This window comes from Ursus americanus, chromosome 5, assembly GCF_024610735.1.
Source record: "Ursus americanus isolate L20-20 chromosome 5, mUrsAme1.1.p, whole genome shotgun sequence".
NCBI lineage: Eukaryota > Metazoa > Chordata > Mammalia > Carnivora > Ursidae > Ursus > Ursus americanus.
In genome coordinates, this window is record NC_142131.1 from 34,556,243 (window position 1) to 34,582,074 (window position 25,832).

A 25,832-nucleotide genomic window follows, 5' to 3' on the forward strand; every position below is an offset into this window, starting at 1 on the left:
CTCCGCTGGGAGCCTGCTTCTTCCTCTCCCATTCCCCGTACTTGTGTTCCCTCTTTTGCTGGCTGTCTCTCTCTCTTTGTCAAATAAATAAATAAAATCTTAAAAAAAAAAGTTTTAGGGTACAGGCTGGGAATATGAATTGGTACACCCCCTAGGGACTACAATTTGAGTATACCCATCAAAGTGAAATAGGAAATTTCTTTCAACTCAGCACTTCTGCTTTTAGTATTTTTCCTCCAGCTACATTCACAGACGTGAAAAGTGATATACATACAAGTTTATACACCCTGCAGCGGTTAGTAATAATGGAACACAGGGGAAAAGTAAGTGCCAATATGGAATTAACAAATTATAGTATATCCATCTGGTGGAATATTATGCAGCTATAAAACAGATACATAAGCTCTTTGTATACCGATATGCACAATCTCCAAGACACACTGCTAATAATGCATTTAATATGCTAGGATTTTTTTTAAGATTTTATTTTTATTTATTTGAGATAGAGGAGAGTGAGGGAGCACGAGTGGGGGGGCAGAGAGAGAGGGAGAAGCAGGCTCCCCGCTGAGCAGGGAGCCCAACATGGGGCTGGATCCCAGGACCCCAGGATCATGAGTGAGCCGAAGTTAGACACTTAACTGACGGAGCCACCCAGGTACCCACTAATATGTCAGTATGTATGTATTTATGTATGTATGTATGTATGTATGTATGTATTTATTTGACAGAGAGAGAGACAGCCAGCGAGAGAGGGAACACAAGCAGGGGGAGTGGGAGAGGAAGAAGCAGGCTCACAGCGGAGGAGCCTGATGTGGGGCTCGATCCCATAACGCCGGGATCACGCCCTGAGCCGAAGGCAGACGCTCAACCGCTGTGCCACCCCGGCGCCCCCCAAAATGCCAGTATTTTTTAAAGGAAGATCTAACTAATGTACATTTTGGCCAGCATATTTATTTAAAAATAATTTCTGGAAGGTTATATAAGAGAAATTGGTGGGGTGCCTGGGTGGCTCAGGTGGCTAAGCATCTGACTCTTGATCTCAGCTCAGGTTTTGATCTCAGGGTTGTGAGTTCAAGCCCTGCACCAGCATGGAGCCTACTTAAAAAAAAAAAAGTGGTAACACTAGCTGCCTCTAGGAGTAGCTGCCTCTAGGAATAGGAACTAGGTAGCTGGGGGAAAAAAGCTATCCCTTTGTCCCTTTTAAATTTTACATTACAAATGTACCGGCTTATTCAAGAATAAGTAAGATTTTTAAATTGTTCCAAATGAATTTGTGAAGATATCTTGGTTTTCATGAAAAGAGACAGCATGTGGAATGTTATGCAACCATTCAGGCTTTAATAATTAATTTAGAGGCACAGCTGGTCACAAGATGCATTATAAATATTTATTATGAATGCATGGAAGTCATGCAAATCATAGCTTTGAACTTTTACAAGGACTGTGCCTCTACTTTGTACACCTTTGCCCCTAACAGTCTCAAGTGTTTTGGATTTTTGTCAAAATCCAAACAGAAGGAGAACACAGAAAATACTCTTCCTCCAAATCACTCACAACTGAAACCAAAGGCCAAGTCAATTCTGAAGACCAAAACAATATATATGTTGACGGTAAGGCAAACTGCTGTCTGTTTCCAAATTCTATTCCGGGGTAACAATGGAACCTATTGTCTCAAACTGATTCCATAATTAGCTTAGCTGCTGGTGTCATCTTAAGGGGTTCCAGGTGACCAAACTACCATGCACTCGAGGTGATTTCTATATAAACTGGACCACTAAATGGGAGGGGTGGGGGTGGGTCGGATTTGGAGATTAAACTGAAGCAACACAAAGTTTTCCAGCAGATACACCTTTAACTGAAAACAATCAAAGTAGTTAAAGGGAATGTTTTTTATTTTTTAGTCTACAAAGGAATTTAGAGTTCTAGAATTATATATAAGAAGATGGGCTGGCTGCCTGGCTTAGTCGCTGGAACCTGCGACTCTCGATCTCAAGGTTGTGAGTTTCAGCCCCATGGTGGGTGTAGAGATTACTTAAAAATAAAAATTTTTTTTTTTAAAGATTTTATTTATTTATTTGACAGAGAGAGTGAGTACAAGCCAAGTAGGTGGAGTGGCAGGCAGAGAGGGAGAGGGAGAAGCAGGCCCCCCCACTGAGCAGGGAGCCCGATGTGGGGTCGATCCCAGAACACTGGGATCATGACCTGAGCCAAAGGCAGGTGCCTAACCCACTGAGCCACCCAGGCGCCCCAAAAATAAAATCTTAAAAAAAAAAAAAAGAAGAGTAATTTATCATCCTTAGGCAAAAATTATATCCAGTCCGTAACAGTGTTTCTAATACCCTTCCCTCACTAGTCATTAGGCTGAATTAGAATTAGGCTTTAGGGTAAACAAAAACCACAACGGGGATACCATTCCAATAACCATAATGGCACCTACTTTAGCCAGAAGCTCACTGTGAGGTTACTTACACTACTTGTAAAGCTACACCTACAGGCTTTATCAGTTTCACATCCCCCAGCAACATGAAGGATCTAGCACAGCAAGTGAGATCTCAGAATTCCTGAATTCGAACAAAGTCTTCTCGTTAAATAAAAATGTATGTGGCTAGGGGATCATCAACCAGCCACCTTCCCCTTCCAGTAATGAGATCTGGTAGTTACAGGCAAGGACAGACAGAACCCCTCACAGCTCTGCTTTGTATCAATAACGTCCTTCACTCTCACCTCAACTTCAAAACCAGCAACAGGGAAGAGAACTACTTTTTTAGAGTGAAAAAACGCTATCTGACCTTTCTCTATTAAACCAGCAAGAGAAAAGAAGCACTTTCAGCTTCGAAGGGGGAGAAGATCCCACCAGCTCACAGTCCCACCCTTCTCATCTTCCAAGTCTCCACCAACAATGCAGGAGATCTGTCTCCAGGCTTTAGGAAACTGTGAAATTTACTTTTTAAAGCAAATGGTACAACAGGAACTGATTTATCAACATATACAATACTCATTTTTTAAAACTCATTCCATCTGAAGGAGGAAGATGCTACTTACGGTGTTGATTTGTAGGAAGACTCTGAATACAACCGCTTGTCATTCACTTTACCATTGGAAGAGTAGGCCATCGGGCTGTCTACTCTCTCCACGTAGTCGGAAGGGGGCGGAGGCATGTCTTGCGTGCCTGCAGAAACGTTTTTCACCTAAAGAAACAGCCCCAGGAGACAAAGTTATTACTGAGCCTGTAATTTAAAGGGGAAAGAAATGAAAGAAAAATATCGCATATAAAATTACCTAATACTTATTGGGCTCATTAAATACTATTAACCTGCCTTGTTATTGTTAGTGTTAACAATCAAATCAGTATTCCTACCAACACGCAAATGACGCCGTTGCTAGTTTAACAAGTCCAGAATTACAAAGAAGGAAACAAATTATCAATCATCAGGGAAATGCAAATCAAAACCACAATGAGATATCACCTTACACCTGCCAGAATGATGAAAATCAAAAATAATAAAAAGACAGGGGCGCCTGGGTGGCTCAGTCGTTGGGCGTCTGCCTTCGGCTCAGGGCTTGATCCCAGGGTCCTGGGATCGAGCCCTACATCGGGCTCCTCTGCTGGGAGCCTGCTTCTTCCTCTCCCACTCCCCCTGCTTGTGTTCCCTCTCTCGCTGGCTGTCTCTCTCTCTCTGTCCAATAAATAAATAAAAAATATTAAAAAAAATAATAAAAAGACAAAATAACAACGATAACAAAAACCCCCCCAAAAGACAAGAAATTGGTAAAGACATGGAGAAAAAGGGACTCTCGGGCACTACTGGATAGAATGCGAACTGGTGCAACCACTGTGGAAAACACCATGGAGGCTCCTCCAAAAATTAAAAATAGGCCATATGATCCAGTCATTCCACTACTGGCTATGTGCCCAAAGAAAACAAAAACACTAATTCGAGAAGATGTATATATCCCTATGTTCACTGCAGCATTATTTACAGTAGCCAAGATATGGAAGCAACCAAAGTGTCCAACGATAGATGAATGGGTAAAGAAGATGTGATACATATGGAGTAATATTACCCAGCCACAAAAGAGAATGAGGTCTGGCCATCTGCAACAACATGAATGGACCTAGAAGGCATTATGCTAGTCATATTAGTCCAGCCAAGTCAAGTAAGTCAGACAGAGAAAGACAAATACCACATGATTTCACTCATACGGAATTTAAGAAATAAAACAAATGAATAAACAAAGAAAAAAGGAGACAAAAATCGGACTTCTAGATACAGAGAACAACCTTGTAGTTGCTAGAGAGGACGTGAATGGGGGGATAGGTAAAATAAAGGGGATTAAGAGGTGCAAACTTCAGTTACGAAACAAGTCACAAAGATGAAAAGTTCAGCACAGAAAATGTAGTTAATAAGACTGAAATAATGTTTGGTGACAAATGGTGACTATACTTATATTAGCAATGAATAATGGATAGAGTTGTGGAATCATTACGTCGTACACCTGAAACTAACATAACAGTGCATGTTAATTATACCACAACTAAAAAAAAAATAGTGGCGGGGTCAATGGGGGAAACTACCTACTTCATAAAGTTCTTTCTACAGTCTGAGATGACAAGGTATCATATTAGCACAGTAAAAACTCGAAAGATGTTGGATTCTGTAATTAAAGCCAGTGGATCTAAACAAAGAATTTTTATAAGTATTTGAAGGTGAAAGCAGACTTTTAATTGGATTATTTTGCTATTAAAGCCTTACAATTAGGTTCAGCATCAATACAGTGCATTTCCCTGCAACACAGACTTTACGCCTTGTTTTCCATTACCCATAGCATTAAAACCAGACCTGCTCCTTTCCTATCACTGCAATAACACATACCAAGATATTTATTTACCCACCACTTGGAGTACATAAGGTATTCTTGATTGTTTAATAGTCCCTTCAAGCCAGAAAGGAATGGGATCATTTCCTTCTGAAAGTGGAGTCTGGCTGCAACTGGGAAACCAGTGGGTGGGTTGCAAGGGAGTGTGCTTAGATGTCACCACAGCGGGCACACAGACGGGTGGGAACCATTCTTGGCTCCCACTGGATTCCCTGGGTCTCAACACCACTGCCAAGCCTCACAGGCAAACACTCAGCCAAGTCAAAGGTCCGTTCTTATTCTGGACACTTCATCTTAAAAACCCATTTAACACTTTTCCACATTTTTCCTCTTCCCAACTTGAATAGAGGCTGCAAAGCTCTCCTGATTCTGGCAAATCCAAAATCAAAACCTTACGAAAAAGGCGCCTGGGTGGCCTCACAGACTTCTTACTGCCTGGAAGGGAATGTCCTTCCCCCTTCTTTGCCAGGTAATCCTTAATTGGGCTTTGAGTCTTGACTCACTACCAAGTAGTGGCCGTGCGAATACCCCAAGGAGGCCTTCCACACATGTCTCTGCTGAGTGAGGCACCCGCCTGTCCTCCTATCTTGCTCAGCCCCTGTGCACACAAGCCTCCCACCGGAGCCCTTCCGCACTGCCGAACAATCGTTCCCATCCAGAATAATGGCTTGCTCCCGTCGCTCTGACTTCAGGGGGCAGCGGACTATTCTTAAAGCCACGACTTTCTGCCTGCTGACAATGGGCCACACAATGAAATGACAGATCGCTCAGTAGGCACAACCTTACAGGTAAACACTATTATTCCCTTTTTAGAAATGAGGAAGCCATGACTCAGGCAGCTAGACAACTTTTCCAAGTACCTACACTTAGGAAAAGGTTAATGTGGCATTGAACTGTACGGCTCACTCAAAAGCCTCTGCTACGATCCGCCACCTCTCCCTGGGCTGTCTCCTGCCTTTCTCTTTGGGTCTCCGAAGCCCAGCACAGTACCAGGCACAAATCAAGAGCGTAGGACTCACTGCAGAAAGGTTACCTCATTTATTACTGCTGTACTTCTATGCTGTGTATATCCAAACATCTTAAATGAGCTGCTCTGAGCTGACCTTCAGCTCTTCAAGTCAGCAGAACTGGATAGCTTGCCCCCTAACTTCACCCTGCAGCACAGGGCTCCAGTCTCTTAAACCCTTTTTATGCATATGCACAGAAAATTCCGAGGCAGTGCTTGCTTTGGCAGAACGTATACTGAAGTTGAAACAATGCAGGGAAGATTAATTATTAACATGGCCCCTGTGCAAGAATGATATGCAAATTTAGGATGCATTGCAGATTAAAAAAAAAAACAAAAAAAAAACCCCAGCCAGGCTCAAAGATGAGTAAGAAGCAGTCTTTGTTAAAAGGAGCTTAACCATCTCGAGGCAGAGGCAAAACATGTTTGTAAAACAAGGACTAAGGCACTTTTTTCCTTCCTATGCTGCACTTTTCCTGCAAGAAGCTACCTTATTACTGTTCTCACAGTACCACTGCAGACTGCGTAAGGAGCCTGCTGCTTTCAAAGGGCAGCTGCCCCGGTGGGGACTGAGCAGGTATTAGTCATTTACACAAGGCGTCCTCAGGCTGTGTTTCCTGCTGTGAGCAGAGAGACTTCTGAGGTCATTGGTATTACTGGGTATTACTGGGTCCCCAGCCAGCCCACAAAACTTGATGATGTAGCTCAAATTCTTGACAATACGCAAACAAAACCCACCATTCTAATAACTGTAGTAAATTTTTAAAGCTTTAGAACCTGAGAAAAACGAGCCTTAATACTCAACAGCAAAGGGTGAACCATTTTCCTCAAGTAACTTGAGAAAAGCTCTAAGGGATTAGGGTCAAAAGAAAGCAGAGTGAAAACATGCAGTAAAAAAAGTCGGTCTTTTAAGTACTGAGGGGAAAGAAAAGTGAGAGCCAGTGTTGCCAGGGCGGCTGCTCTGAAGCATGGTGGAGCCTCAGGGCCAGGCTGCACGGCTGATCCCGTCCTGCCAACCCAGGGCCTTCCGGTGGGGAGGAGACCCAAGCGAAGCAGGGGAAGGGGGGAGGACGCGGCAGGCAGCAGAAACCCACACAGCGGGCCCAAATGGCTTCCCTTAACTGTGTTCTGTTTGGGGACAGCACCCCATTCCACACCCAGTGTTTGTGAAAGGGAAAAACAAGACAGCAGAAGGAAGGGGATGGCTGGGTGGCTCAGTTGGTCAAGCTTCTGCCTTCGATCTGGTCATGGTCCCAGGGTCCTGGGATCGAGCCCCAGTCAGGCTCTTTACTCAGCAGGGAGCCTGCTACTCCCCCTGCTTGTCCACACACTGGCTCTCTCTCTGACAAATAAATAAAATCTTTAAAAAAAAAAAGAAAAAAAAAGGAGGGACGGACATGCTAAGAGGCTGAGGAGAGAAAGTACACCTAACCAACTAAAAAATGACTCGGACTCACTCTTGAGACTAACTTCAAAAAGAACACGTACTCACACAGACCATGTTTAAAGAATACAAATAATTAATTTAGGGTGATACACAGGAGGAGTTTCACCAAGATTCTTGTTTCCGAAATGTCAAAATGAAATACGTTCGAATAAAATAATTTCAAAAGATTTTCTCAAGAGGTAATTACAATGAGGACAAATTTTTATTTAAAATTTAATTATACCTGGGGCGCCTGGGTAGCTCAGTCAGTTAAGCGTCTGTCTTCAGCTCAGGTCAAGATCCCAGGGTCCTGGGATCGAGCCCTGCATTGGACTCCCTGATCAGCTGGGAGTCTGCTTCTCCCACTCCCTCTGCCCCTCCCCCTGCTTGTGCGCGGGCGCGTGCTCTCTCTCTCTCAAATAAATAAATAAAATCTTCAAAAAAACCCCCCTCCAATTTAATTATACTTATTAAAAGTGTTCTGATTATGCACTTGTGAAAAAAGTCTCGGTAACAAATAACATCTAACACTCCTTGGAGAGTTAATAAAAACATCCTAAATCCCCAGGGTCCCAAAAGGCAAGAAAAAGGGGTGGCTCCACAGCAGCTGTCCTCCCAATGCCTGTCCTCACTGTCCCTCCTCAGCGTGTGTGCCTATGCTGTGGGCTTATGAGCAGCCTCCCCACCCCGACTTCTTCAAGTCAGAGAGGGCACAAAAAGGTCATAGGTCACTTTGAAAGAGAACCTTCTCTCTCCCAAAACCAAGTGTGGGGAGAACACTTCTCTCCATGCAAATCAAGGTCATTTGGAATTAGCACAACAAAAAGAGAGCAATGACAGCCATCCCCCACTTTTCTCTTCGCCCCCTCTTCATTCCTGGTTCACACAACACAGGAAACAAATAGGGCAACACCTGCACCCAAGGGATGCCAGCGATGTGACAAAAGTCATCCACCTCTAAGAACGAAAGGGAAAGTTCACCTGTTTGAGTATCGATCATGTGCCCATAAAACCTGACCTTGTTGGTTCCTCACCACTGCCTGAAGAGAGAGGATTATGTCCATTTTCAGATGAGGAAATTGAGCCTTTAAGGTTAAATTATTCTGCCCGAGGGCACATGGTAGAGGGAGGATTTGAACCCTGGTCCACCTGACTCCAAAGACAAACTCTTTCTGGCACAACTAAGTGCCACCTCAGTCACTTAAATATGGCTTGAGGTGCTCCTATTGTCTAGGTACTGACCATTCCCTGAAACAAAAGAAGCATTCTCATTGCCCTCACTCCTCACCACACCCTCACCGGATATGACGTGAATCTATTTTGAAGAATTTTCCTTGCTTATGACACTAAGGTTGTTAGAGCCGCTTCTGACACAAAATTACTATGGATTAAACGGACTTGAAAACTGAAATGAATACGTGCTTTGTCACTAGGTGCCTCTGTTTAGATCCGAGCGTAGGAACACCACCCTCGAAAGGGAAACAGAAAGCCTTTTCCTGCTTGGTAAGTTAAGTGGAGAAATACATCAGACATCAGAGGGAAGAGCACCCTAATCTCAAAGTACCATCTCCAGTTTTACAACCTGAGGTCCACCTTCTCTGGCACTACAAGTTCTCAGAACAGTACGTGGTCCAACTCGTTTTTCCTGTTTTTGGTTGCTTTACACTCATAGACGCTCCCTCCACAAGAACCTCAAAACTGCCTCCGGAAAGTACCGTCAGATGTTTCTCTACCCTGGGTTGGCTGAAGGCAGATGCTCTCCAATGAACTAATCCCACAAATGAAGAGATGGTGGACCAGGCTTGAGCAAATCTGATTAATTTATCTTAATCGGATGGCACTGAGGATTTAGCAAACACAAGGTCCCCTACCCGAATGCAGTGCATGTTGCCCACAGGGAATTACTAACATACACCAGCAAAGATGAATTCTGCAGCTCCCTAAGTTTCAACGAGTTGTTCAAACCTGGAGAGGGGGTGCAGTGTAGAAACCTCATGTTCGGTCTACGAACTCATTCAAGGTCCCCTTGTTCTAGAAATGGAAATCCTGGTGCAGACTCATGTACCAACAGGTATGCGATAAGGCACAGAACACGTCAGTCCTCAGAGCCCTTGATCAGTCACCATCTGGGGATCCAAATCCCCTTCAAGTTTGCTACTCTGTACAACAATACCATGTTCTAAGTATGCCATGGTGTGGAAAAGGCCCAGCCTTCTCTCAAAAGCTCTCTGGGGTTGCAGTGTTACAGCTGCAGCTTGGTTCTACAGAACAGTGGTTCTCAAAGTGTGGTCCCCACACCCGTAACATCAACAGGACCTGAGAACTTGCTAGAACTGCACATTCTCATGCGCCATTCCTGACACTGAGAAACCATGGGGGTGGGCCAGCAAGCTGTTTTAACTCGCCTTCCATGTGATCCTGACTCTTGCCAAGGTTTGAAAACCGCTGAGGGAGCACACGCTTTCTCCATGTCACAGACAACTGCCCCACTTAGGCCATGATAGCTACAGATAACACTCACTGCAGTGCTGGAAGACGTAGGCATCTCTGCTTTCAGACAGCCACAAAGACACCCACCAGCTTGAGTACCTTCTACCTCCCACCTCACCATTCCTCACAACTCCCTAAACTGGCTCTCCAGGACGCCCTGGCCTGTGGTGTTGGGACAAACAGGGCTTTCTGTACTCCACGCTGTTGGGTGCTACGGCAGTAGACGGATAGGGCACTCCTACTTTTGTTCCATTTTGTCCCCTGTGAGGCCAGAGATAACAGCAAAATCTTTCCTGGGGTGAGAACCTAGGATCCTGATAGTCAGCAGCCCACAGGACTCCCTGTACATTAAAGAATCCTGGCCCTGGTTGAAAATTAAAAAGCTGTTCCAGTTTCTCCAGATGTCTAAGGCTGATTACCAGCGCCACCCTGTCCCAGTCACCTGCCCCACATCCACCTGCCTCCCCAATCCCATGTGCAGGGAGATAACACGCAGAGCCTGCCGCAACCTTCAGGAAAGCATTTGCTATTTTCTCTCTTCTGGCAGCCTTACAAATAAGGGGAAGATTAAGTTAAATGGAACCAACATTAAATGCATTTATATGTTGGGTACTCTTATCCAAGCTTCCTTATTCAAGCTCATCATTTGCAAACATGGACAATTATCACTCTAGCTAAAATTGACTGTGTGTTAATAAATTATGTGCTGGTCCTGACCTAAGCCCTTTAATCATTAAGGCATCAGCTTATCTGTAGATAAAGCCTTTATTTCATTTACATATGAAGAATCTATCAAATGAAAAGACAAAGCCACCTAGGGCAAGGTGATTACCTTCATCAGAGTCCAAGAAAGCCAAAAGTCACTCAATGCTGATCACAAAGGACAGAGTCCAAGATCCTCGTTAGGGACCCCGTCCCTTTCTCTAAGCCCAGCCAGATCATCCTCACCAGTTCCTGTCCTGACAGGTAAATGCTGGAAACAATGCTACATAAATGTTGCACCACCATGTCAAAGCCTTAAAAAGTTCTAGAAATTAGACTAGCTAGCCAAGTTAGTCTTTGGATTTAAGTATTTCTTACTTACAGGATCTAATGTAATAAATTTCATTTACTCCTTGGTAACAATGGAGAAATGAGTTGATGGCATGTTCTCTCCAAACTTAGTCTATTCTTGCTTCTGATATAAATCAAGCAGCGTTAACAAGAAGAGGTCCAAATTAGGAGACATGCAGAAAAGACTAGCTGAGAACTGATATGCTGGTTTGTAGAAGATAAGTACTTCACACAGACATAAATCTCATTTTAATCTGTTAGTTATATTATCTAAATACTGCTTTCCCCAATCTATTGGCAAAGAAAACTGAGGCTCAGAGGTTTTCAGAGGAAAAGCAACAGAACAAAATCTACAAGTTATAAGGCAAATACAACACTTGTCCTGCTGGTTATGAGGGCAGGTTTGAGGCAAACCGCTGAAGCCCTCTGCAAACCTCAGTTTCTCCTTCTACAAGAAAGGTGCCCATCCTGTCAGGACTGCAGCTGGGCTAATACTAACGTATAAAGTGGCTAGCCCAAAATGAATACTTAGGAAATGCTGGTTCCTTTCTGTCTTTTACTGTGATTTTTTTCTTGAGCTTTGTTGCCAAAACTCAGATGTGAAGCTCAAACCCAAGTCACTGGCCAGGGCACTGAGAAAGCAGTCTCAGCAGGAGCAGCCTCCGCCCGACCCACCAGGTCACCGCCGAGCCGCCATCTTGGTAGTGTGTCCACGGGCGGACCCACAGCTGCCTGCACGGAAGGTCACCAGGTAGACGGGAGGACCCACCCTAAGGTCCCAGACCTCGCTCAGATTGTTTCACTTTACCAAAGCCAAACCAAAATTTATTCACAGGAGCACCTGAAACCGAGGTGCGGAACTTTTAGTCATTTTTGCGCCCGAACACTGAAGGTATCAATAAAAACTAACCTCCAGCGCACGCGTCTCACAGTCAGCACTTTGATATTTACCACAGGCGTCCCCCCCGCCCCCCGCTGATAAGTATTTACTCGAGAGAAAATGAGTATGTACGTCTTGATACTTGTGCTCATGACCTTCTGAAAGTGCGGGTGGGGGAAGAGAGATCTGAACACAAAGATCAACATGAAACACTCACCTTCATGGGCTCCTGAATAGTAGTCCTTCCCAACGCAGCTCTGGCACCCAGGGCTGAAGAGCGCCCCCCCCCCCCCCCCCCGCATTCTCAGTGTTCTGGCAAGACCCGGCTCCTTAGACCACGCCCCCTGCCCTGGTGAGAAGCCCAACTCAAGCGGTGGCCAGAAAGCATCTGAGCAGCGTTGACACCCCCTGAGAGAGGCTGGCAGAGTTCAGAGGGCCACTGGGGGAAGCAGGCACATTCAAAGCTGCTCAGACACCCATCCTCAGCTATTCAAAAGGCACTCTGATATTAAACCTGGCCAGATGACCAGAGCCATCAAAAATCAGAGGGCAATTACAACTAATTCGTGTACTACATATCCTCTACAGAGCACTGTTTCTGTAGACACCACCTCCCTGTTCCACACAGTAACTGGGAAGTGCCATCTGCCATACTATGTGACGAGGGTCCTCCCATGAGCACCAAGGGTTAGCATACAGATGGTCACCCGACCGCAACCTCATCAGGGACCCTTCCCCAGGCCAGTCTTAGATGAAGCACGAGTATGAAAAATTCAAGAGCTCTAGGTGGCTGCTTTCTGCCCCTCTTCTCCGACAGAAAAATGAAGCCTAGCCAAGTAGAAGGAAAATGAGAAAACAAATCATAATGATGTTTAAATCCCTGATTTTAATTATTCCTGATATCCAGCCATATCCCTGTCCTCTGTGGCTAAGCTGTTTAAGTTCTAAGTTATCATGAGTTACCACCCAAAATCTTGCAAATAAATCCCTCTTTTTACCTATACTAATTTAAGTTCTAGTTCTGTCACCTGTAACTAGGGAACTGCTAATTCGTTCAATATCAAAATTCTTTCTTTTCTGTACATTCAATTGTTTTCAATATCCCTGGGAGGCACACGACTATACTTTTACTGGTCTGCATTTTCTCAGATACATCTCACATCAGTCTTGAGAAGCAGACGAGATAATATGGCCCAGTTTTATAGATAAGGAACCAAGGGTCCAGAGGCACTAATCTGTTTGCCAAAGACCACTGGAAGCAGGACTCAAACCCAGAACTTGAAAGTCCTGTGCTGCTGTCCCAATACCAGGCATCCATCTCCAAACCAGGCTTCCTTGACATACATATTGGTTAAAAAGAACAGCAACGATCTGTTTAAAGTCACAACAAAAGCAGTGAAGCTAGACTCCAAACCCTGGCATTTCAAGCCCCTAGCACAAAGCTGCTGCCACTTCTTTTTCCTAGGTCACGTATTTTATTAACTCTTTTGTTTGGAACACATGAAAAGTGTATCTAAACTCTATGTAAACAAAAAACAAAAAAAACCACAACGTTTTATCTGAATGGCGTTGAGTTAATATACGGCTTCTACCAAAGGTAGAAAAGCCATGAAGAGTAGAAGAAAGGGGAGGAGTAACAATCCTCTCAGGCCGTTTATCTACAACAAACCACAAATGAAGGAAGGGTCTCCTCTGACTATAGCAACACACAGACCCAGCAGTGCCTGGTTTTCCTGCCTGTGCACATGACTCAGACCGTCAACGAGGAGGTCTGCTCCACATGAGAACATCTGAGGGGATCTACTCTGATCCCACTGGAACCATTAGTTGATACCTAAGACAATGAAAAGGGAAAGAACACATCACCATCTTATCTAACTGAAGCAGGGAAGGCACCTTGGAGCTAGTTCACCTCTGGGGGCAGATGAATGGGAGAGTAAAACCCACAAAGGGTAATGTAACTCAGACTTAATAATTCTTGGGTGGGCTGGTGATCTGTAAGTGTCCATTATGAAACAAATAAATAAATACAACAAGAAAGCTATGCATGGACCAGAGGTGACAATGTCATGAACCACGATTTAGGATTAATTTGTTTCTGTGAACCTGAAGTCCAATTAAAAAAGAAAGAGAAAGAGAGAGAGAGAAGTAATCATTAAGGTTGCCCTAAGAACATACTGGTATGGAAATGCTCAATTAGGGTTCTAGTCCTGTATCACCTACTATGTGACCCCTATATATGTAAATTTAAAAAAAAATGCTCTTCATTTATATAACAGCAAAGTTAACTTCAACATCAATTTTCTCCATTTTCAAAAAAATTACCATATACTTAAAGAAAATGACCTAGTAACTTTTTTAAAAAAGATTTTATTTATTTATACGAAAGAGAGAGAGAGAGAGGGAGAAGCAGACTCCCCACTGGGCAGACAGCCTGATGTGGGGCTCCATCCCAGGGCCCTGAGATCAGGACCTGAGTTGAAGGCAGGTGCTTAACTGACTGAGCCACCCAGATGCCCCGACCTAATAACTTTTTATGTAATTATTCTGGTCAAAATGAGTTCACAAAAGGAAGAATAACCCAGAGAATTGACTTTCCCCAAAAATGTAAAATTTCAGAGAATAAAAATTCAGGATGACTGGCTGGCCATTTGGGAACAAAATTAAATTAGATCTTCTCTCATATCACGCTAAGAAGTAACTTGGCCAATCTGAATGAATTGCCTTTAGCTAGTAATTATGAATCAGTATTTACTAAAGTAAGACTTTGCAGTGAAAACTGAGTGAAGTGTATAGGGAACTCTTTCTTTCATCTTTGCAACTTTTCAATAAATCTGAAACTAGGGATGTCTAGGTGGCTCAGTTGGTTAAATGTCTGCCGTCCCCTCAGGTCATGATCCCAGGGTCCTGGGATCGAGTCCCACATCTGGCTCCTTGCTCAGCAGGGGAGTCTGCTTCTCCCTCTGCCTGCTGCTCTCCCTGCTTGTGCTCTCACTCTCTCTTTCTCCCACGCTCTCTCTCCGGCAAATAAATAAATAAAATCTTTAAAAATAAAGAAATAGGGGTGCCTGGGTGGCGCAGTCGTTAAGCGTCTGCCTTCGGCTCAGGGCGTGATCCCAGCGTGCTGGGATCGAGCCCCACATCAGGCTTCTCCACTAGGAGCCTGCTTCTTCCTCTCTCACTCCCCCTGCTTGTGTTTCCTCTCTCGCTGGCTGTCTCTCTCTGTCAAATAAATAAAATAAAATCTTAAAAAAAATAAAGAAAGAAAGAAAGAAATAAAAGTATTCTAACATAAAAACTGGGATTGGGGTGATGCCTGCACAATGTACAAGCTTACTAAAAATCAGTTAATTGTACACTTATAATGTGTGAATACAAATTGTACCTCACTAAAGCTATTTTTAAAAGTTCCTAGGTCTAAAGGTTTAAAATGAAAAAATTATTAAATCAAGGAACACAAGAGAGGAACTTTACACCAATCAAGGATGAGAAAACATCATGAACTGACAGGTAACCCTCTGCACACATTCAGTCCACAACAGGGTAAAAAAATAAAACTTTAAATACTGAAGAAACTATAGAAGACTATTTTTTAAAAAGATTTTATTTAGAGCGCCTGGGTGGCTCAGTTATTAAGCATCTGCCTTCAGCTCAGGTCATGATCCCAGAGTCCTGGGATTGAGCCCTGCAATGGGCTCCCTACTCAGTGGGAAGCCTGTTTCTCCCACTCCCCCTGCTTGTGTTCCCTCTCTCACTGTCTGTCAAATAAATAAAATCTTTAAAAATAATAATAAAGATTTTATTTATTTATTTTAAACAGTGCACACAGGGGCAGGGGCAGAGGGAGTCTCAAGCGGGCTCCCCACTCAGTGTGGAGCCTGATGCGGGGCTCCATCTCATCACCCTGAGATCACAACCGGAGCTGAAACCAAGAGTTGGACACTTAACCAATTGTGCCACCCAGGGGCCCTGAAACTGCAAAAGACTATTATTCACACCTAGAAGATTTTTGGAAAACTCTCCAGGAACAACACAAAAAAATACAGAAGCCATAAACATACAAATGGAAAAACGTAAGCACTTAAAAAATAAAAACATTGGGGGAAAAAAAGGTGAAAGACCAACAACAATCTGGGAAGAAATATTAGCAACGTGTAAGACAAAATGCTAATATTCACAATATGAAAAAAGCCAGTAAGTGTACACAAACCAAAAGAAAACTAAGCCACGCTATAAATCAAGTAATTTAAGAATACAAATTAGCAGATGGAGATATGCTGGATCACACAAAAAAAATTTCTTTTAAGATTTTATTTATTTATTTGACAGAGAGAGACAGAGAGAGCACAAGCAGAGGGAGCAGCAGGCAGAGGGAGAGGGAAAAGAAGGCTCCCTGCTGAGCAGGGAGCCCAACGCAGGGCTCCATCCCAGGACCCTGGGATCACGACCTGAGCCGAAGGCAGATGCTTAACCAACTGAGTCACCCAGATACCCCAATCACAAAAATTTTTTAAGTTAAAATAAAACTCAATCTTCACTTATCAAATTAATAAAAATTAGACTGGTAATGTCCAGAGCAGGAGGAAGATTTGGAGAAAAGAGCGTTCTCATATATTGTCAGTAGAACTAAACAGCCTTTAGGGGCGCCTGGGTGGCACAACGGTTAAGCGTCTGCCTTCGGCTCAGGGCGTGATCCCAGCATTCTGGGATCGAGCCCCACATCAGGCTCCTCCGCTGGGAGCCTGCTTCTTCCTCTCCCACTCCCCCTGCTGTGTTCCCTCTCTCACTGGCTGTCTCTGTCAAATAAATAAATAAAATCTTAAAAAAAAAAAAAAAAGAACTAAACAGCCTTTAAAAACAAGGCACTGTGGCAGCACCTGACAATTTAAAATTTGCACACTCGAACACTTCTAAAAACCTATCTTATATAAATACTAGCAAGAGTGCAGAAAGACGTGTAGAAATGTTCACTGCACCGTTATCTCTAACAGCAAACAAGTGGAAGCAATCAAAATGTCCATAAATAGGGGAATGAATCATGGTATCGTCATACTCTGTAATACCACGCAGCTGCTAAAAGCAACTAGGTAAAGGGTTATGTACTGACAGACGTAATTATTCTAAGTATTTTACAAAGTGCACTCATTGTAACAAACCCATGCAGTAGGTGCAATGATCACCCCCATTTTAGAGATGGGGAAGCTCACGTAGACACATGAAGGACCTTGCCAGGTCTCACAGAATCAACTGGCAGGGCTGGATTATGACCCAGGGAATTTGGCCCACGTCTACACTTTACACACACTCTGCTACACTGGACTGATTTTTGTGTCTGTGACTGTACACAGGGACGGAGTCTAAGCTGGGGAGCTGGGGAAGGAGAAATACCCACACTACAATAAGAAGTACCTAATCTCAAAAAATTAAATTGGAGTGAGCAAAAGAGAGTCTTAGCATATATGAAATCAGGAATGTCTGGGTGGCTCAGTCAGTTAAAAGTCCCACTCTTGATTTCAGCTCAGGTCAAGATCTCAGGGTGTGAGATCGAGCCTGCTTAAGATTCTTGCTCTCCCTCACCCTCTGCTCCTTCACCACTCCCCACCCCTGCTCTCTCTTTTCCTCTCTAAAAAAAAAAAAGTATGAAATCAATAATCGAGAAAAGGTAAAGGATTAGGAAGACACTGACCTTTCTGATATGGAACAATTCAAAAGTTCATTTGAGAAAATTCTTCAGAGAGCATTTAAAAATGTAAGAATAAAACTTATCTGAATTTCCATGGGGGGAAAAAAGGGATTGGGAGCACCGAGGTAGCTCAACTCGTTAAGCTTCCGACTCATGATCTCAGGATCATGAGTTCAAGCCCTGTGTTGGGCTCCACTCTGGGCACAGAGCCTACTTTACGAAAAAAAAAAAAGTGGGGGGCTGAGTGGCTCAGTCTTAATGGTTAAGCATCTGCCTTCAGCTCAGGTCATGATCCAGGAGTCCTGGGATCAAATACTGTACAAGGCTCCCTGCTCAGTGGGGAGCCTGCTTCTCCTTCTGCCTGCCTCCCCCCACCTTGTGTTCTCTTTGACAAATAAATAAAATCTAAAAAACAAAAAACAAAACAAAACAAACCAGTGCTCATTACATCATGTGCCCTCCTTAATGTCCATCACCCAGTTACTCCATCCCCCACCCCCTGTAGGTTGCCTTTTAGTTTTGTTTCCTTCACTGTACAGAGCTTTTTATTTTAATTTAGTCCCATTAATTATTTTTGCTTTTGTTTCCCTTGCCTCAGAAGACTTATCTAGAAAAATGTTCCTAGAGCCGATGTCAGAGACATTACTGCCTTTGCTCTCTTCCAGGATTTTTATAGTTTCAGGTCTCACATTTAGGTCTTTAATCCATTTTGAGTTTATTTTTGTGTATGGTGTAAGAAAGTGGTCCAGTTTCATTCTTCTGCATGTAGCTGTCCAGTTTCCCCAGCACCACCTGTTGAAGAGACTATCTTTTTCCCATTGCATATTCTTTCCTCCTTTGAAGATGAATTAATCAGATAATCATGGACTTACTTCTGTATTATCTCCAGTCTGTTCCATTGATCAATACGTCTATTTTCCGGCCAGTATCATGCGGTTTTGACTACAACAGTTTCGTAATATAAATTGAAGTCTGGAATTGTGATGCCTCCAGTTTTTTCTTCTTCCAGATTGTTTTGGCTACTTGGGGTCTTTTGTGGTTCCATACCAATTTTAGGATTGTTTGTTCTGTGAAAAATGCTGTTGGTATTTTGGTAAGGACTGCATCAAACGTATAGACTGTTTTGGGTAGTATAGACTGTTTTGGGTAGTATAGACATTCTAACAATATTTCTTCTTCCAACCCATGAGCATGGAATGTCTTTCCATTTCTTTGTGTCAACTTCAATTTCTTTCATCAGTGTTTTCTATTTCGGAGTACAGGTTTTTCACCTCTTTGGGAAAACCGGTTTGTTGTTGTTTTTTTTCATTATAATTCTGACCACAGTTTTCTTGTTTTGTTTTGGTTTTTTGTTTTGTTTTTTAAGTAGGCTCCAAGCCCAACGCAGGGCTCGAACTCACAGTCCTGAGATCAAGACCTAAGCCAAGATCAAGAGTTGGCCCCTTAACAAACTGAGCCACCCAGGCGCCCCATCCATTGGCTTTTTAAAAGCGGTAATTAGGAAAGTTTCTACCTTGCCAAAAAAACCCAAAAATTAAAACAGTTATCAGACTGAGAGCTGCAACAACATAACTGAATCTCACAGACACTATGTTAAGTAGACACAAAAGCACACATTATAGTAAACTTCATTTGAATTTTAAGAACAAGCAGAACCAGCTGATCTGACAGAAATTCGAGGGGTTACCATCCTCTCGGGGATACTAAGAAGGAGCATGAGGAAACCATGGACACTGGAATGAACTATATCTTGTTCTGGGTGAGTTATGTGTATGTGTAAAAACTCACCAGGCTAAGCAACTGGTATACCTACTATACTTTACTCTGTATATACAGATATACATTGTGCTTCAATAAAATTAAAAGTATCAAAAAATATTTGAGGAATATTTAATGATGTGATAAAAGGCCTATAATATAATGTTAAATCAAAAAGTAAAATTTTACACTGAGGGAACACAATCGTACTTCTTCTGATTTAGAATAAGAAGGTGGGGGAGGGGTTAAGGAAAATACACTAGAACGGTAACTCAGGGTGGAAGAATTTTCTTCTTTTTTTTATTTAAAAAAATTTTCTTTATATGTTAGTCACCATACACTACATCATTAGTTTTTGACATAGTGTTCAATGATTCGTTAGTTGCATATAACATCCAGTACTTATCACATCATGTGCCCTCCTTAATGCTCATCACCCAGTTACTATATAGATATATAGATATAGGTATTTTAAAGATTTTATTTATTTGACAGGAAGAGAGAGTGTCAGAGAGTGCATGGGATGGTGAGGGAGGTGTAGAGGAAGCAGCAGACTCCCCGCTGAGCAGGGAGCCCAAAGCAGGGCCCAATGGGATCCCTAGGGCCCCGGGATCACGACCTGAGCTGAAGGCAGATGCTTAACCAACTGAGCCGCCCAGGCGTCCCAATATATATATTTTTTAATTCAGAGAAAGTACGAATTATATCTGGAGTTTGAGGACATAACAAAAAAATAAAGCATCTGCAAATTTATTAAAAGAACCCTGAAGCATCTAACATACAACAATGTTGGTACAGACTTAAGTGACTAACTACAAAGGACCCGGTTAACACCCACAACAGTGTGAAAACATGACCTGCTTATTTTATAAAGTACAAGATATCCAGAAAGGGGAAGGGGAAAAAAAACCACAACAACCCTAAGACTCCCTAGAAAGGCAAAGAAACCATTGTGCTGGAGATTCAGAGACAGGAAATTACAGAGTTGTATATTTTCCCACACATAATACCTAAGGGCTGAAACCTGCTTGAAACTCTTAAGACACAACTTTTGAGGTGCCTTTGCTCTGGAGGTTCTGATCCTAAAGATTTAAAAAAACCCAGGAAGGCCAGTAAGATCTAATAAAATGATGAATGTTTAGATCTACCCTAATACACGGGGAAAAGGAAACTAATTTTCAGTAGCTAATTAACTGTTCCTTTAATAAGTTTTTCTTCCCCCCCCAACGAAAAAACCATTATTAGCTATATGGGGAATATCTAATCTCAGTTCCCTACAATTAAATTCAAATTTTCTATTTTTATTTATTTATTTAATTTTCTGAGAGAGAGGGAGGGAGGGAGGAGCAGAGGGAGAGGGAGGGAGAGAATCTTAAGCAGGCTCCACATTCAGTGCAGAGCCCCATGTGGGGCTCGATCTCACAACCCTGAGATCATTACTGAAGCCGAAAATCAAGAGTCGGAAGCTTAACCAACTGAGCCACCCAGGAGCCCCTAGAAGTCAAATTTTAATCCTCATCAGTACATGTAATCAATGCTAGGTTTTCTTTCCATTATTTTAAGTGAAGATTATTTTTATGGTATTAATTCCTAAAAACCAAAAGAAAGAAAAATCACTAATTCACTGTCAAGCACTTTATATGCCGCATCAAACATTTTCACTGGGGCAGCTATTGTTAGGAGTTAGTCGGACAGTTACACGGTGAGGGTCAGGGTCCGCAACAAGAAGATACGGAGTCAGGACAGCTAAATAAAATAGCACTAACACCCTGTTCTGCAGCTTAGACAGGACTGCACTAATATTCTGTTTTGCAGCCTTTGCAGAAATGATTTCTGCAACCTGAAATAAGACAATTAACCACAAAGCATTTGTCAGTATCACAGGCAAGGGGCAGTTAAGACATAAGCCTCCAGATGTAAGAAAAAAAGACCATCAGCACAGAAACATTAACCTAATAGGTAGAGAAATACGTGACCAAAGCCCTAACTGGCACGACTCAGGACACCCTGATTGCTTAAGATAGTTCTGCGAAAGAGCTCATAAAAACCCCTAAACTTAGAAACGCCAAGGGCAATCCACTCGGGCCCCCTCCCTCTCTGAGAGCTTTATACTCTTGCTCAATAAACTTCGGTTTGCTGCCCACCACTATTCGTGTGGTCTACCTCTTCCTTCCTGGAAGCAGCGTGACCAAGAACCACGGGCATTAAAGGGACACAAATCCTGTAACACTATGTTATCAAAGGGACAGAGGTATTGAGCAGAACGGAGCAAAACAGCACAGAGAGTTGTGGAAGGAAACAGAAGAAACAAGAAAGAGGGACTGAATTCAGCAAAGCAATCTTGGGCAGGGGAGGAGAGAATGGATGGAAAAGCAAAATAGCTGTGGCTAAAATCACCTCCAAACAGCTTATTTCCCATAACATTTCTTAGGCATTTCATTTGGGGAACTAAGGGAAGGGGAAGAGAGATGAGAAACCAGCCAGCGCCGGGGCACCCGGCTGGCTCAGTCAGTGGAGCACGCCACTCTTTATCTCACATTTGTGGGTTCAAGCCCCACAACAGGTGTAGAGATTACTTAAAAATAAAATCCCTAAAAAAACCCAAAATGATTAAATAAATAAAAAAATGTATGTATGTATGTAAAGTGCTTCTGCTTCATTGTCGTTATCACGTCCATAAACTGTTAAGGCTATGCTCTGTCCAATTATCAAAAGCACCTAGAACTGATTAAAACCTCAGGACAGTAAAATCAGCCGAGAGGCCAAAGTTCACTGGAACTCCCAATTCTACCACCATTAGTCTCTCGAGTGAGTTGTTTTTTAGGCTCTCCAAACCTTGAGTAAACAAATCCAACAGCCAGTGAAAACTGACACACCCAGAAACTCTCGGCGAAACATTTACTTCATAGTTCACAATAGACTGCCCTATTCCATCTACAGGTGGCCTTGCCTGGAGCTAAAGGTCAGAAGAAAACACTCCCCCACACCTCCACACTTTATGGGGGGGGGGGGGAGGGAAGGAGGAGGAAGAAAGAAACCAAGCAGGCCTCAAGGCAAGGTCAGGAGCATAGGAACTCTCCTCTCAGTGGCGTATACATACCACACCTTCTGATGTTCCTAAGACTGTTTCATTTTGGCTCCTTAACTCACTAGAAGATCTCATCTACAGTTCTAGATTTCTTAAAATCAGACATACACAGGGGCACCTGGGTGGCTCAGTTGGTTGGGCGTCTGTCTTTAGCTCAGGTCATGATCCCAGGGTCCTGGGATCGAGTACCGCATCAGGCTCCCTGCTCAGCGGGGAGTCTGCTTCTCCCTCTGCATGCCACTCACCCTGCTTGTACTCTCTCACAAATAAAGAAATAAATCTTAAAAAAAAAAAATCAGACATACAGAATGCCAGAGCTAAAGAAACCTTCACGATGAGCAACGTCTTCATCCCTGACCTGACCAGCAGTCCCCACACTTAGGGTTCTTTCCTCCTTTCCCACTAGCCAGAACCAACTTCCCCTGGAGGCCATGTCCAGGCTTCTCAACTAACCCTCATGGCAAGAAGTCAGTCTGCTCAAAGAAACCTATGATGGCAGTTTCTGAGGATGCTTCCAACTGCTTCCTAACAGCGTTTCAGAGAAATAAAGTCTCATTCCAGACATCTCTGAAGACATGTTAGGTATCAGTAATACATATTTCCGAGATATTTTTGGAGAATGAAACTCGCTAAGCTTTCAGCAAATCAGATCTACACATACTGGTAGAAATAACAGTACAGTATATATAAAAAGGGAATTGCTCTAATTTGTCTCTGCCTCATTGAAGTATTTCAGAAGTATCCATGCACTGTAATTTGCTAGGCTGTTATCCATGTCAAAACTCTAGACATATGGCACCTGTAACCACTCCAAAAACACCTGTCTTAACGCAAGACAGCAAGCACCCTAAGTAACAGTGTTCCCCTCCAAAATGATAACCAGGAAAATAAACGGGGAGGGGGAGAAGTTGTTCTGCTTTGCAAAGACCAGTTCTTTCTGCATGATTCCTTTAGAAGCCATTTCTTTTCAATGCCTAGACACACTTCTTAAAAATAAAATCTGAGGGGCGCCTGGGTGGCTCAGTCGGCTAAGTGTCTTACTTTTTTTTTTTTTTTTTTTAAAGATTTTACTCCTTTGAGAGACAGAGAGAGAAAGCACAAGTGAGGGGAGGAGCAGAGGGAGAACGACAAGCAGACTCCACGCTGAGCCTGGAGCTGGATGCAAAACTGGATCCCATTTCCCTGAGATCATGACCCAAGCCTATATCAAGAGTCGGACACTTAACCAACTGAGCCACCCAGGCGCCCCAGGGCCTGACTCTTGATTTGACTCAGGTCATGATCTCAGGGTCGTGAGATCAAGCCCCATGTCCGGCTCAGTGCAGAGTCTGCTTGAGATTCTCCCTCTCCCTCTGCCCCTCCCCCTGCTTGTGCATGCACCCCCCCCAAAATAAATAAATAAAATCTTTTAAAAAAAATCTGTTTTTCATTTTGCAGTAAAACAACTTCCACTTATCATAGCACCTTCTTAAAGTTCTGAGTAAAACATGAGGGCACAACTTACAGTAATTCTAAGAACATAGTTTCACAAAGCACTAAAAGTCAAGTTTAGAGACAGAAACCTGGGGTTTTAATAAAATACTGGACATTTGCTGATTTTTTTTTAATACTTACCCACTCTTCGACATTGGGGGGTTGTTCATCATAAACATGTTCCTTGTCCCACATAATATTCGACTTGTCATACCGGTCCATCTTCCTTCGAGTTTTCACAGCAAAGAAAATTATTAAAGCAAAAGCCACGATAACCATGAACCCCAGTACAATGGCAATTGCCTAAAAAGAGATGAAAGATATTGACACAGATTTTAATTCTGTAGTTTATTCTATTCCACCCTTAGTAAAAACCTAAGGCCCTCCACTACACATCTGTGGTTTCACAGATATAAAACTGATGTAAGTAGTTACATTTTAGAAACATAAAATGTAGCCCACCCCAGGTGGGCTGAGGCTAGTAACACATACACAGCCTGATTCAATACTCAGAACAGGGTTAACGTTAGGTACTATCATCGCTCCGTTTTAAATTATAGAAATCTTGTTCCAAAGCTTGAGCGCCAAATGGCCTTATTTTTATAAACAGATGAAAATGGCCAGTAAATTAACTCAATCATCAGTATCCTCCTAAAGGGCTTGAAAAATATGATTCTCCGAAATAGCTTTAAATACATAACCATATTTATAATCTTGTTCATAACACACACTTGGCGAATGTTTTTACACTGAATGTAAATTCCAGTCTATAGAGGATCTGCCATACCATAAATTACGCAGACGTGATCTAACCAAGCTGGAAATGAGAGAAAATGGATGAGTGATTCATTTAGTCTGGCAGGTGGTTTCTGGAGGAGTCCTTTGTGTACTTACAAGAAAGGCCCTGTGACAAGGAAACCCTCACCCCAACAGTTCTCCCAGTGTCTGGTAAGTATGGTAAGTGGCCCGCTGGCCTGAGACCCTTGAAAGTGAGGCAGGTACCAGCACCCTGGCCTGGAGTCTTCTCATCATAACAGGAGGGTCTCTGTGTAGCCGTCGAACAGTGATACCTTTTTTCAGTGAATACAGGTTTTGGGCACTCAGAGGACTGAGAGAGATGGGGGTGTGGTAAGATAGGAGTACCCACCCTCTGCCCTGTTTACCAGAGACACATCTGAGTGCCAACAACAAATATTCTGACATTCGGAGGGAAAACATTTCAATCTTCAAAATAATGGTAGTTACTGGAGACGCTCTAACCCCAGAGTGACTCATTCAGGTAAAAGAGTGAGAATTCCTGAGTCAGTGTAAGGAGAGGGGAAAAAAAATAAATAGGGGAAAAAAGATTAGAAATCCATCAGGAAAAGGATTAGCAACTTCATACCTATTAGCATGGATAGAATCAAAAAGACAAAACTAGGCTGGTGAGGATGTGTGGAAAATGGAATCCTCACACATTTCTGGAAAACGGTGCAACCAGTTTGGAGAACAGTCTGGCAGTTCCCCAAAAGCTTCAACACAGAGATACCATAAGACCCAGAAATTCTATCCCTAGGTATATACTCAAGAGAAATTAAAACACGGGTTCAAGCAAGAACTTGTACACAAATGTTCAGAGCAGTACTCACAGGGACATAGCCCAATGTCCATCAATTTGATGACTGAGTAAAATGTGGTACAGCCACAATAAAAGGGAACGGATGTAACATGCCATAACATGCATGCACCTTGAAAACATTAATGTGAAATGAAAGAAGCCAATCATAGGGGCACCTGGATGGCTTGGGCAGGGGCATGTGACTCTTGATCTGCAGGTTGTGAGCTCGAGGCCCACAATGGGTGCAGAGATTACTTAAATAAAACTTTTTAAAAAAAGAAGAAGAAAGAAAGAAAGAAGCCAATCATAAAAGCCCACATATTGTGTGATTCTGTATATATAAAATATATATAAATATATAAATATATATATTATATATATAAATATATAAAATATCCAGAATAGGCAAATCTATAGAATAAGATTAGTGGTCCCCTAGATCTGAGAAGGGCTAGAGAAAGGAGAAGTTACTACTACTACATATGGGGTTTCTTTGAGGA

The 25,832-nt window shown here is 42.8% G+C and overlaps 1 protein-coding gene and 1 pseudogene across 3 annotated transcripts in view; one reads left to right on the forward strand and one right to left on the reverse strand.

Annotated features, from left to right (window-relative positions):
- The window catches only part of OCLN (occludin), a 51,489-nt gene that overhangs the window by 13,057 nt on the left and 12,600 nt on the right, over positions 1-25,832 (reverse strand). For all 3 annotated transcript variants that reach the window (XM_045809798.2, XM_045809797.2, XM_045809799.2), the window contains exons 4-5: positions 23,877-24,038; positions 3,043-3,188 (exon numbers count right to left, since the gene is read on the reverse strand). In XM_045809798.2, coding sequence (XP_045665754.2) covers positions 3,043-3,188; positions 23,877-24,038 — 308 coding nt within the window. The remainder of the gene's footprint in view (positions 1-3,042; positions 3,189-23,876; positions 24,039-25,832) is intronic.
- On the forward strand, positions 6,097-6,210 carry LOC123800269 (U6 spliceosomal RNA; annotated as a pseudogene).